Source organism: Rattus norvegicus, chromosome 5 (genome assembly GCF_021556685.1).
Source record: "Rattus norvegicus strain SHRSP/BbbUtx chromosome 5, alternate assembly SHRSP_T2T, whole genome shotgun sequence".
NCBI lineage: Eukaryota > Metazoa > Chordata > Mammalia > Rodentia > Muridae > Rattus > Rattus norvegicus.
This window is the reverse complement of record NC_141538.1, coordinates 116,471,260-116,484,988: the sequence shown is the minus strand read 5'-3', so window position 1 is coordinate 116,484,988 and position 13,729 is coordinate 116,471,260. Positions and strand designations below refer to the sequence as shown.

The 13,729-nt window shown below is 41.1% G+C and overlaps 1 protein-coding gene across 26 annotated transcripts in view; it reads right to left on the bottom strand.

The window, feature by feature from the left end:
- The window catches only part of Fggy (FGGY carbohydrate kinase domain containing), a 395,164-nt gene that overhangs the window by 143,718 nt on the left and 237,717 nt on the right, over positions 1 to 13,729 (bottom strand). For 25 of the 26 annotated variants that reach the window (XM_087548101.1, XM_087548107.1, XM_087548106.1 and 22 more), the window contains one exon: positions 1,369 to 1,472. In XM_087548101.1, the coding sequence (XP_087404227.1) occupies positions 1,369 to 1,472 (104 nt within the window). Of the gene's footprint in view, positions 1 to 1,368; positions 1,473 to 12,116; positions 12,542 to 13,729 lie in introns of those variants that run through there. The other variant, XM_087548122.1, reaches the window with a different exon arrangement.

Sequence of the window (13,729 nt, the reverse complement as noted above, 5' to 3'; positions counted from 1 at the left end):
TTTGGTGTGTTTGTTTTTATCTTATTTTATTATTATCACTTAGAAGCCTGCTTGTTTTCTAATGAGAAACAGGAAGAGATTGACTCCAGAAGGGAGGAGAAGTCAGGGACACCTAGGAGGAGTAGTGGGAGACAAACTGTATTTAGGATATAACATATAAGAAAATAATCTATTTTCAACAAAAGGGAACAAAAAGATACTTTACTGCCTAGAATTCAGAGAAGTATGAAATAAAATGTTGTTCCTTAAAGTTCAGCCCAAGTGTCACATCGGGAGGTTTCTGCCACCTTGAGTTCCCATCTGAGTCAGCCACTTTTTCCTGTCTGCTCTGTAAAAACAGGACTGGTAGTCCCAGGCCTGACTTGTACAGAGGCTCCCTGACAGAAGCACTCACTCAGTTTTCATGCGACGAAGCAGCAGGTAGAAAACTCCATGTTCTGCAGGGCCCGATGTGGGATGGGGAAGCACATGGGTGAGAACGAGTGCCTAGCACGCCAGAAGGCAGCATAGTGACCTCAAGCTTAATCTGCTCTCAAGGACCCTGCACCATAACACTTTCCTATAACCCCATCTCCTCTATGGGAAGTCCATGCTATCCTTTTGTTCCCAGAATTTAGTAGCCAGGACAAAAGAGAAGGTTCAGCGGCTGTAACTCAGTCAAAGCATCTGTCTGTGAAGGGGAGCTCGGCTGTTGAGAGCTTTGCGTCCTCCCTGCACAGAGTCTGCCCTGTGTTCTGCTCCCTTCTCTGCTCATCTCCTCCTCCACTCTCTCCTTGGTTTTACTCATCTGGGAAAAATCCAAGGAGTCGTCCATCTCAGCTTAACAGAGTAATGACTTTTAAATAAAAATATGATAGAAATGGGTACTTATCGAAATGGAATGCTTTCAGACTCATGCATTTAAAAAAGATATAAATTTTAGGGCAGGCACTAAATTTTACTGCAATCTTGGAGAAAGCCTTTCCACTAATTCATGGGGAAAAATTAACACGGTGAAAATTGCTTATCAGTGTTCTTTTGAAGTCATGATATGCAGCCTGATTCTATAGATCATCAGGACATTCCCAGGGAGATTTACATTGATGGAGGGAGAACTCAGTGGCCAAGGAAAATGGATACCTGTTTGCAGGAGAGACACAGCCACCCTTTAAGGAGAGATGTCTGGATGGCTTTGTCACCTTTGGGGCCCAGGTGAACTCACTGAGCATTATTTCATTTTCTTAGCCTCAGGCAAGTTCTGTCAGGCTTGGGATGGGGAAGGGAGAGACAGAAAGAATGGAGGGGTAAAGGAGCCAGAAGTTTTCGGGATTATGCTCTGGGCTACTCCACTGTTTGTGGTGGCCTTGCCTTTCAGCGTGGTACACTTACCCCCATGTGACAAGATGAAGTTCCACAGATGACAGCCAGCCTTGATGTCACTGGCTGTCCCTCACAGGTGAGCCCGTGACCTCTCACATCTGCTCCAATCACTCCTGTGAGAAAGTAAACCCAAACAAAAATCTTAAGAAAAGAGATGTGTGTGTGTGTGTGTGTGTGTGTGTGTGTGTGTGTGTAAGGAAGCCAAAACCAAGCAAAAATCCTTTTTTGAAAGAAAGGGGGGACACATAATAAGGAGTAAGAATCCCATATGTGGTCTCAAGTTAAAAAGCAAACAGACAAATGACAATAACAAAAACTTACTAGCTAGCCAAGGGCAAACTAGGAAGTATATTCTGATTTTTCCACTCTGGTCCATATATGTCGTCTAACCTTGTCAGAATAATACCAACTATAATCACATACATAAAAAGGCAGCCATAAGAGTTCTATCTCATTAAATACCATTCTCTAGTCTTTGTATTACACGGATCATTTTTTTTTTTTTGGTTCTTTTTTTTCGGAGCTGGGGACCGAACCCAGGGCCTTGCGCTTCCTAGGCAAGCGCTCTACCACTGAGCTAAATCCCCAACCCTACACGGATCATTTAATAATAACACTGTCTAGTAGATATAATTAATGCCATAAGCAAACACTAAGGGAAAATCTGAGATCTTCAGAGCTTAAGGGACAGGTTCAAGGTCCAAGTACTAGTAAGAAGCAAGCACTTCTGGCTGGGATCCTTTTGAACACAGGGTACCCCATGGTCAAAGAAGGAGGAAGCAAAGGGACATTGTGATGTTTGAATCTTTTGGACACTCATGTCACTATTCTTATATCCAGGCCTTCCAAAGCTCCAGGTATAAAAGACAAGTCCCCATTCTAAGAATGCCAGGCAACAGGGAACCTCCCAGCAAGAGAACAAATGGGCTTTTCACTCAGCTTCTCTGGATTTCTTGATACTTGGAGAGCAAGGAGCAAGTGAGGTTGATAACAGAGAGATCCTCCACCTTTATTTACTTAAATAGACATCAAGAAATGTGTGTGTGTGTGTGTGTGTGTGTGTGTGTGTGTGTGAAAGAGAGAGAGAGAGAGAGAGAGAGAGAGAGAGAGAGAGAGAGAGAGAGACTCACATGTTGTGAGTATGATGTGGGAAGCCAGAGACTTGCAAATCTGCATCACAACAATATGAAGAGGAGGTGACAGATGAGCAGGGTGTGGCAGACACTGATGCACAGAGAACAGTCTGATCTCATCTGATCACCTCCGTACCACCCTGCTCTGCATCTACAGTAAAGGATGCCCATTCATTCATAACTCAGACATTTGCTCTTTCCTCTGCCATTCCTCAACCCACTCCCTGGTGAACTATTGTTTATTAACTCGGTGCGAGTTTCTCAGAACAGATTTTCCTGATTATCCAGGGAATTTTCAGTCTTCCTGATAAATGACTCCTGTAGGACAAGACACTCGAAATGTTGAAATTTGAATTTTCAAATTTCTCTAATAAAGGCTGTAAGAAACTAGTACTATCTTCTTCATATGCCTAGTAGCCCAGGGTCTACACTAGTTGCTAACTTATGCATGAATAGAAAGTAAGATTGCTTATAAATACAATGAAAAATTAGACAAAACCTTGCATTCCCATGCTCACAGTCTGGTGAGGTAGAGAGCCTTAAATTAATAATTTCAACTCAGAAGGATTAGTTCACATGTAGAAATCAGAGTCTCAAATTCTGATTTTCCCAGAATTTGCCAAGAGAAAGGCAGAGTAGGAACAGCGCACCGGCAACAGGTCTACAGATAGCACCAGTGTCTTGACAAAGCAGGAAAGAAAGAGCTGGGTGGGGGAGCAGTAACATGCTGTAACATCTTTCTCAAGTCTACCCCGTCAGGGTCCTGCTGCTCAGAAGACTAGCAGCAAAAACTCAGTGCTCTTAAGCACAGTAAGTAAAATCCAGTGAGTAGGTACCCTTAGCCCTGGGGCCTGAACCGACAAGGGTCTCCTGTCTATTTGCAGATTAAGTCTATTGTTCTATTCTGTAAACAGAGGCTGTCCCTGTAGACTGCAATGCACAGTCTTGGTCCAGATTAGCCTGCCAGGAGCTGTAGGAGCTGGAGGAAAGGTAATTCCCTCATCCAAGCCAGGGCTCACAGGAAAGATGCATTTCCCAGGACTTTAGCTCTGTAGAGTAGAACTCCGGCACCTTCTAGGGCCCACCACACTCAGATTCCCTAACTGGTAGACTGGAGGCAGCTTCATAAGTGTGATATCTGGCTGACATTTCTGTGTAGGAAATTCCTATTCAAACACATAGTACTGATATCTTCCTGTGTGACTTCTGAGTCCCATGTTTAGAACATCAGAGTTTTGGATCAGGAAGAATCTGAAAAACAGAGCAAATTTTAGCAACCTTTACTACAGGACATTGCTATAGCTAGGTTTTTTTTTTATTTGAAAAGTAACTTACTAACATGATTCCACTATTATTATACTCGTTTTACAGATGGGGAAACTGAGGTTTAGGAAGGAAAAGATTCTTCAAGTGGGCATAGAGCTCTAAAAGCAGGGATATGGTTCATACTAAGATAACCTGACTCCAAAGTGTTGCCTTTTCATCATTAAGGTTGGGGTTTTTATCTAAGACCAGATAGCAAATACTTACTGTCTATACATCTCAAATACTGGGGTCTCAAACGTACTGATATAAGATTCTTGGCAGAAAGGAGGCTGACAACTACTGGTCCTCAGTGGAACAAAGCTCTCAGAGACTGCTGTCAATGGACCTTACTAACCACTTCCACTTGCATGTAGCCTAAGCAACTGTAACATTACAAGGTCACTCAGCTCTAGGGAGTCTCAGAAATAAGGAAAGCAGAAAATTGTGAAAACGTTTTTACTTGTTTCCTCTCCATTCAGTAGTCAATATAAATTAAGCTAACTTTAGAACAAAACATCTAGGAAGTTAAAATGAGAAAACAGAGTAATTTGAAAATAAGTATCTGCTATAAAATGAGACAAATAATAAAATCAGTTTACTGATTGAGATTGAGACAATATTCTGAAAACATGTCTAATGTGCAGTTGACTTGTCACCATCACCAACACTATTCACTCCCATCACTCTTGACATCAACCTCTCCTGAACTATGTAAAGAATCAGCCATATCCTTCCAATTGCCTCAAGCAAACATATCAGACACCTAAGACAATCTGGGTATCATGTTACTTTAATAAAGGTGGAAACAAAGGGTCAGAGTGTTCAGCTAATTGGCATTTGGGGTCATACAGATACAAAAACTAATGCCAAGGTTTGACATTGTTGGGGCTCTGAAGCCTGTGATTTGTCATTGTTTTTTCTCAGTATAAGGTTTCAAATTAACTGTCTTATATAAGGTGAACAGTCTTGGAAATATGTACCGTGAGCATACTGAGTGTCCTTGTAGGATGATGTCATTATGCGGGTGAAGGCAGGTACAAGAGAGAATGAGGCCTGTCATTGGAAAAGAAGGAAGGATGGGTAGGAGAAAAGTTTTTTTGTTTTTTTTTATTTTTTTATTTATTTATTTTTTATTAACTTGAGTATTTCTTATATACATTTCGAGTGTTATTCCCTTTCCCGGTTTCCGGGCAAAAATCCCCCTCCCCCCTGCCCCCTCCCCTTCCTTATGGGTATTCCCCTCCCAACCCTCCCCCCATTGCCGCCCTCCCCCCAACACTCTAGTCCACTGGGGGTTCAGTCTTAGCAGGACCCAGGGCTTCCCCTTCCACTGGTGCTCTTACTAAGATGTTCATTGCTACCTATGGGGTCAGAGTCCAGGGTCAGTCCATGTATAGTCTTTAGGTAGTGGCTTAGTCCCTGGAAGCTCTGGTTGCTTGGCATTGTTGTACTTTTGGGGTCTCGAGCCCCTTCAAGCTCTTCCAGTTCTTTCTCTGATTCCTTCAACGGGGGTTCTATTCTCAGTTCAGTGGTTTGCTGCTGGCATTCGCCTCTGTATTTGCTGGATTCTGGCTGTGTCTCTCAGGAGCGATCTACATCCGGCTCCTGTCGGTCTGCACTTCTTTGCTTCATCCATCTTGTCTAATTGGGTGGCTGTATATGTATGGGCCACATGTGGGGCAGGCTCTGAATGGGTGTTACTTCAGTCTCTGTTTTAATCTTTGCCTCCCGCTTCCCTGCAAAGGGTATTCTTGTTCCCCTTTTAAAGAAAGCGTGAAACATTCACATTTTGATCATCCGTCTTGAGTTTCATTTGTTCTAGGCATCTAGGGTAATTCAAGCATTTGGGCTAATAGCCACTTATCAATGAGTGCATACCATGTATGTCTTTCTGTGATTGAGTTACCTCACTCAGGATGATATTTTCCAGTTCCAACCATTTGCCTACGAGTTTCATAAAGCCGTTGTTTTTGATAGCTGAGTAATATTCCATTGTGTAGATGTACCACATTTTCTGTATCCATTCCTCTGTTGAAGGGCATCTGGGTTCTTTCCAGCTTCTGGCTATTATAAATAAGGCTGCGATGAACATAGTGGAGCACGTGTCTTTTTTATATGTTGGGGCATCTTTTGGGTATATGCCCAAAAGAGGTATAGCTGGATCCTCAGGCAGTTCAATGTCCAATTTTCTGAGGAACCTCCAGAGTGATTTCCAGAATGGTTGTACCAGTCTGCAATCCCACCAACAATGGAGGCGTGTTCCTCTTTCTCCGCATCCTCGCCAGCATTTGCTGTCACCTGAGTTTTTGATCTTAGCCATTCTCACTGGTGTGAGGTGAAATCTCAGGGTTGTTTTGATTTGCATTTCCCTTATGACTAAAGATGTTGAACATTTCTTTAGGTGTTTCTCAGCCATTCGGCATTCCTCAGCTGTGAATTGTTTGTTTAGCACTGAACCCCATTTTTTAATAGGGTTATTTGTTTCTCTGCGGTCTAACTTCTTGAGTTCTTTGTATATTTTGGATATAAGGCCTCTATCTGTTGTAGGATTGGTAAAGATCTTTTCCCAATCTGTTGGTTGCCGTTTTGTCCTATCCACAGTGTCCTTTGCCTTACAGAAGCTTTGCAGTTTTATGAGATCCCATTTGTTGATTCTTGATCTTAGAGCATAAGCCATTGGTGTTTTGTTCAGGAAATTTTTTCCAGTGCCCATGTGTTCCAGATGCTTCCCTAGTTTTTCTTCTATTAGTTTGAGTGTGTCTGGTTTGATGTGGAGGTCCTTGATCCACTTGGACTTAAGCTTTGTACAGGGTGATAAGCATGGATCGATCTGCATTCTTCTACATATTGACCTCCAGTTGAACCAGCACCATTTGCTGAAAATGCTATCTTTTTTCCATTGGATGGTTTTGGCTCCTTTGTCAAAAATCAAGTGACCATAGGTGTGTGGGTTCATTTCTGGGTCTTCAATTCTATTCCATTGGTCTATCTGTCTGTCTCTGTACCAATACCATGCAGTTTTTATCACTATTGCTCTGTAATACTGCTTGAGTTCAGGGATAGTGATTCCCCCTGAAATCCTTTTATTGTTGAGGATAGTTTTAGCTACCCTGGGTTTTTTGTTATTCCAGATGAATTTGCAAATTGTTCTGTCTAACTCTTTGAAGAATTGGATTGGTATTTTGATGGGGATTGCATTGAATCTGTAGATCGCTTTTGGTAAAATGGCCATTTTTACTATATTGATCCTGCCAATCCATGAGCATGGGAGATCTTTCCATCTTCTAAGGTCTTCTTCAATTTCTTTCTTCAGTGTCTTGAAGTTCTTATTGTACAGATCTTTTACTTGCTTGGTTAAAGTCACACCGAGGTACTTTATATTATTTGGGTCTATTATGAAGGGTGTCGTTTCCCTAATTTCTTTCTCGGCTTGTTTCTCTTTTGTGTAGAGGAAGGCTACTGATTTATTTGAGTTAATTTTATACCCAGCCACTTTGCTGAAGTTGTTTATCAGCTTTAGTAGTTCTCTGGTGGAACTTTTGGGATCGCTTAAATATACTATCATATCATCTGCAAATAGTGATATTTTGACTTCTTCTTTTCAGATCTGTATCCCCTTGACCTCCTTTGTTGTCTGATTGCTCTGGCTAGAACTTCCAGAACTATTTTGAATAAGTAGGGAGAGAGTGGGCAGCCTTGTCTAGTCCCTGATTTTAGTGGGATTGCTTCAAGTTTCTCTCCATTTAGTTTAATGTTAGCAACTGGTTTGCTCTATATGGCTTTTACTATGTTTAGGTATGGGCCTTGAATTCCTATTCTTTCCAGGACTTTTATCATGAAGGGGTGTTGAATTTTGTCAAATGCTTTCTCAGCATCTAATGAAATGATCATATGGTTTTGTTCTTTCAGTTTGTTTATATAATGGATCACATTAATGGTTTTTCGTATATTAAACCATCCCTGCATGCCTGGGATGAAGCCTACTTGATCATGGTGGATGATTGTTTTGATGTGCTCTTGGATTCGGTTTGCCAGAATTTTATTGAGTATTTTTGCGTCGATATTCATAAGGGAAATTGGTCTGAAGTTCTCTTTCTTTGTTGGGTTTTTGTGTGGTTTAGGTATAAGAGTAATTGTGGCTTCATAGAAGGAATTCGGTAGTGCTCCATCTGTTTCAATTTTGTGGAATAGTTTGGATAATATTGGTATGAGGTCTTCTATGAAGGTTTGATAGAATTCTGCACTAAACCCGTCTGGACATGGGCTCTTTTTGGTTGGGAGACCTTTAATGACTGCTTCTATTTCCTTAGGAGTTATGGGGTTGTTTAACTGGTTTATCTGTTCCTGATTTAACTTCGGTACCTGGTATCTGTCTAGGAAATTGTCCATTTCCTGCAGATTTTCAAGTTTTGTTTAATATAGGCTTTTATAGTAAGATCTGATGATTTTTTGAATTTCCTCTGAATCTGTAGTTATGTCTTCCTTTTCATTTCTGATTTTGTTAATTTGGACACACTCTCTGTGTCCTCTCGTTAGTCTGGCTAAGGGTTTATCTATCTTGTTGATTTTCTCAAAGAACCAACTTTTGGTTCTGTTGATTCTTTCTATGGTCCTTTTTGTTTCTACTTGGTTAATTTCCGCTCTGAGTTTGATTATTTCCTGCCTTCTACTCGTCCTGGGTGTATTTGCTTCTTTTTGTTCTAGAGCTTTTAGGTGTGCCGTCAAGATGCTGACATATGCTCTTTCCTGTTTCTTTCTGCAGGCACTCAGCGCTATGAATTTTCTTCTTAGCACAGCTTTCATTGTGTCCCATAAGTTTGGGTATGTTGTACCTTCATTTTCATTAAATTCTAAAAAGTCTTTAATTTCTTTCTTTATTTCTTCCTTGACCAGGTTATCATTGAGTAGAGCATTGTTCAATTTCCACGTATATGTGGGCATTCTTCCCTTATTGTTATTGAAGACCAGTTTTAGGCCGTGGTGGTCTGATAGCACGCATGGGATTATTTCTATCTTTCTGTACCTGTTGAGGCCCGTTTTTTGACCAATTATATGATCAATTTTGGAGAAAGTACCATGAGGAGCTGAGAAGAAGGTATATCCTTTTGCTTTAGGATAGAATGTTCTATAAATATCTGTTAAGTTCATTTGGCTCATGACTTCTCTTAGTCTGTCTACGTCTCTGTTTAATTTCTGTTTCCATGATCTGTCCATTGATGAGAGTGGGGTGTTGAAATCTCCTACTATTATTGTGTGAGGTGCAATGTGTGTTTTGAGCTTTAGTAAGGTTTCTTTTACATATGTAGGTGCCCTTGTATTTGGGGCATAGATATTTAGGATTGAGAGTTCATCTTGGTGGATTTTTCCTTTGATGAATATGAAGTGTCCTTCCTTATCTTTTTTGATGACTTTTAAATGAAAATTGATTTTATTTGATATTAGAATGGCAACTCCAGCTTGCTTCTTCCGACCATTTGCTTGGAAAGTTGTTTTCCAGCCTTTCACTCTGAGGTAGTGTCTGTCTTTGTCTCTGAGGTGTGTTTCCTATAGGCAGCAGAATGCAGGGTCCTCGTTGCGTATCCAGTTTGTTAATCTATGTCTCTTTATTGGGGAGTTGAGGCCATTGATGTTGAGAGATATTAAGGAATAGTGATTATTGCTTCCTGTCGTATTCATATTTGGATGTGAGGTTATGTTTGTGTGATTTTCTTCTCTTCGTTTTGTTGCCAAGACGATTAGTTTCTTGCTTCTTCTAGGGTATAGCTTGCCTCCTTATGTTGGGCTTTACCATTTATCCTTTGTAGTGCTGGATTTGTAGAAAGATATTGTGTAAATTTGTTTTTGTCATGGAATATCTTGGTTTCTCCATCTATGTTAATTGAGAGTTTTGCAGGATACAGTAACCTGGCTGGCATTTGTGTTCTCTTAGGGTCTGTATGACATCTGTCCAGGATCTTCTGGCCTTCATAGTTTCTGGCGAAAAGTCTGGTGTGATTCTGATAGGTCTGCCTTTACATGTTACTTGACCTTTTTCCTTTACTGCTTTTAATATTCTTTCTTTATTTTGTGCGTTTGGTGTTTTGACTATTATGTGACGGGAGGTGTTTCTTTTCTGGTCCAATCTATTTGGAGTTCTGTAGGCTTCTTGTATGCCTATGGGTATCTCTTTTTTTAGGTTAGGGAAGTTTTCTTCTATGATTTTGTTGAAGATATTTACTGGTCCTTTGAGCTGGGAGTCTTCACTCTCTTCTATACCTATTATCCTTAGGTTTGATCTTCTCATTGAGTCCTGGATTTCCTGTATGTTTTGGACCAGTAGCTTTTTCCACTTTACATTATCTTTGACAGTTGAGTCAATGATTTCTATGGAATCTTCTGCTCATGAGATTCTCTCTTCCATCTCCTGTATTCTGTTGGTGAAGCTTGTATCTACAGCTCCTTGTCTCTTCTTTTGGTTTTCTAAATCCAGGGTTGTTTCCATGTGTTCTTTCTTGATTGCTTCTACTTCCATTTTTAATTCCTTCAAATGTTTGATTGTGTTTTCCTGGAATTCTTTCAGGGATTTTTGTGACTCCTCTCTATTGGCTTCTACTTGTTTATTTATGATTTCCTGGAATTCTTTCAAGGATTTTTGTGACTCCTCTCTATGGGCTTCTACTTGTTTAATTATGTTTTCCTGGAATTCTTTCAGGCATTTTTGTGATTCCTCTCTGTAGGCTTCTACTTGTTCTCTAAGGGAGTTCTTCACGTCTTTCTTGAAGTCCTCCAGCATCATGATCAAATATGATTTTGAAACTAGATCTTGCTTTTCTGGTGTGTTTGGATATTCCATGTTTGTTTTGGTGGGAGAATTGGGTTCCGATGGTGCCATGTAGTCTTGGTTTCTGTTGCTTGGGTTCCTGCGCTTGCCTCTCGCCATCAGATTATCTCTAGTGTTACTTTGTTCTGCTATTTCTGACAGTGGCTAGACTGCCCTATAAGCCTGTGTGTCAGGAGTGCTGTAGACCTGTTTTCCTGTTTTCTTTCAGCCTGTTATGGTGACAGAGTGTTCTGCTTTCGGGCGTGTAGTTTTCCCTCTCTACAGGTCTTCAGCTGTTCCTGTGGGCCTGTGTCTCGAGTTCACCAGACAGGTCTCTTGCAGCAGAAAAGTTGGTCTTACCTGTGGTCCCGAGGCTCAAGTTTGCTCGCGGGGTGCTGCCCAAGAGCTCTCCGTGGCAGCAGCAACCAGGAAGATCTGTGCCGCCGTTTCCGGTAACTTCAGTGCACCAGGGTTCCAGATGGCGTTTGGTGTTTTCCTCTGGCGTCTGAGATGTGTATGCAGAGTGCAGTCTCTTCTGGTTTCCCAGGCGTGTCTGCCTCTCTGAGGGTTTAGCTCTCCCTCCCACGGGATTTGGGTGCAGAGAACTGTTTATCTGGTCTGTTTCCTTCAGGTTCCGGAGGTGTCTCAGAGGCAGTGGTCCTGCCGCTCCTGGGCCCTCCCCCACGGGAGGAGAAAAGTTTTAAGAGGAGGAGCAGAGGAGGGCAGATGTTAAGATTCCTCTCTGCACATTTACAGGTTGTTATGAATATTCTTAAGGGATGGATGTATAGAGGATATTGTATGTCTAGATGAGCAAACTATATGTTATCTAGGTGGGCAATTAAATCTTATCAATTGGATCACAGATTATTTTGTTGAGTGTTCTTTGATTTGGTGATTTAATTGAATTCAAGAGAATGTGTGGTGGCTGGAAACACTGGGTTGCCGTGGATTTGGAATGTGTATGTCTGGCATGGTGGCAACCCACCTTGGGAAATGGATGGGTAGAGAGATTGTTGCTAGGCTCAGAGAGTAGTGATTAGCAGTGTGATATGGGAGGGAGCAAAGCGGGTGAGATGCTTTGCTGACTGAGATGAAACTATCAAACAGATGCCATGAGGCTCCATGGTTCCATCCCTAGTGTGGGATAAAAGAAAGTTTGGTGTTTTTTTTTTTTTTTAAATTTTACAGCAACATGTCCTAGTCAACAATTTGAAAAATCCAAGTTTTAGTAACTCCCAATTCTGCCACAAATTTTAATTTGTCCCCTGTTTTTCAAAAATGAGAGAATGGAATTAAATGATGGTACTGTTCTTAGTACACAGCATACAGAGAACTTCTAATATATCTGCTGGACACAAAACAAACTGTTCCTTTCAGGACCCCAACTCTCCAATCTTGAGACATAGATACCAGCCACACTTGGCTGAACCAGCAAGTAGCTGCTCTTACTGGTTTTTCTCATGGGAGATTTTTTTGTCCTACCAGGTGCCATCTTGAACTGAATAGCAACACACAGGTCATGTGCTCATGAGATCACCATTTTTATTTTCTTAAGGCCATGCAGAGTTTAGAGGGATGGCTGCCCCAGAGACAACAAACCCAAATGCAATCAGAGAATAGTAAGGAGGAGTAGGACAGGTTTCTCCTTTCTGAACAAACATTTCACAATCTGTAGAGAAACCGCAGGTTATGCACATACATCAGGAAACAAAGCATGAGATGAGAATTTGACAAGCACAGCCTTCAGCAGTGTTGGGTGGGGTCTGGTATATGATGTACAACTTTCAGGTTATCCTGACTTCCTCAGAAAGCTCGCTTGAAGAAGAATTAGCAGCTGAAGAAATAAGAACCAACAAAAACTAGTCACATTTTCAACTGTGTGTCCTCTCAACGTTGCACAATGCCTGGTGGATGGCAATTGCTCAATCGATGTTTTTGGTGACTGAAAAAGAAATACCACGAAAATCAGCTTATTCCTGTTCCTGATTCAAGGAACAAATTCAGGGACTTCCGTTTACTGACTCTTTATCCTCAAAACTTAGACATGATTCATGTCAAGCAACATGTTTAAAAAAAAAAGTTAAAAGGAAAAGTTAGAAGAATGGGCAATTTTCTTCTTTCCCTTTCTGTGCTTCCCTCCTCCCACCCTTGCCCCATCCATCTTCTCTATAGACAGTCATTAAGCCCCTACTGTACTTACAAACAGAAAAAAAGAGACTTTGCAAATGTTATGATTTAAGAGTCCATTATCCTGTAATTTATAAAACCACAACTGCTTTGAAATTTTTATAGGGTTATATGGAAGAAAAACAATGTGAGTTCTAGCATTTGTGTTATAATTATGTCCCACTTCATAGCTATGTAACAGTACTTTTGAGTTTGCAAGCATCCACCAACACTACACCCTTTATTCCAGTTCAAGCTTAAAGAACTGAATTTCAGAGATTTGGAAGTCATCACATGCTGCCCGGGATGGAGGTTTGACTCATGAGCATTCACTGAGTCTGAGTCTGAAGTGCTCGAGCCCTAAGAGAGGACTACTCTCTTGACATAGTAGTCTGAGACTTTCCACAGAAGAAGAAAAATAAGATGAGTTTTGAACACAGCTTGAGATGTCATCAACTCTTGGCTCGACCATAGAAGGGATGAGCTGAGTAATAAAGCCAAAACTTGTTCCACTATACTGGAAAGTAGGTTGGCATTCTTGGAAAGACAACTCCACATGGTCCACCAGCCTTCTGTGTGGAAAATATGGGGCAATTGCAAGGTCCCCAAAGGGGAAGAGTCATAACAGAGACATTTTCTCTGCAGAAGACCTAACTCATACAATTCTGTTATTTTAAATAATACGTATACTACATAGACCCTAATGTATGTCAACCTATGTTGTTGGCATAATGGAGATTTGAAGAGTCATTCTCCCTGTGACTTTGGTTAAGTTCCACATCTTTTATTTATGCCTCAGTTTTTACATACAGTTGGAAATCACCTTCCTCACAGGATGTCCACATCCATGTTAATACATTCAAAGCACTTCTTCGGTCAGTCCTATCTAGTAGCACAATCTTTGAACATGAATATGTTCTGGGCTGGAGCTATCCAGGTCATCAGTGAGCAGTTTCACATCACT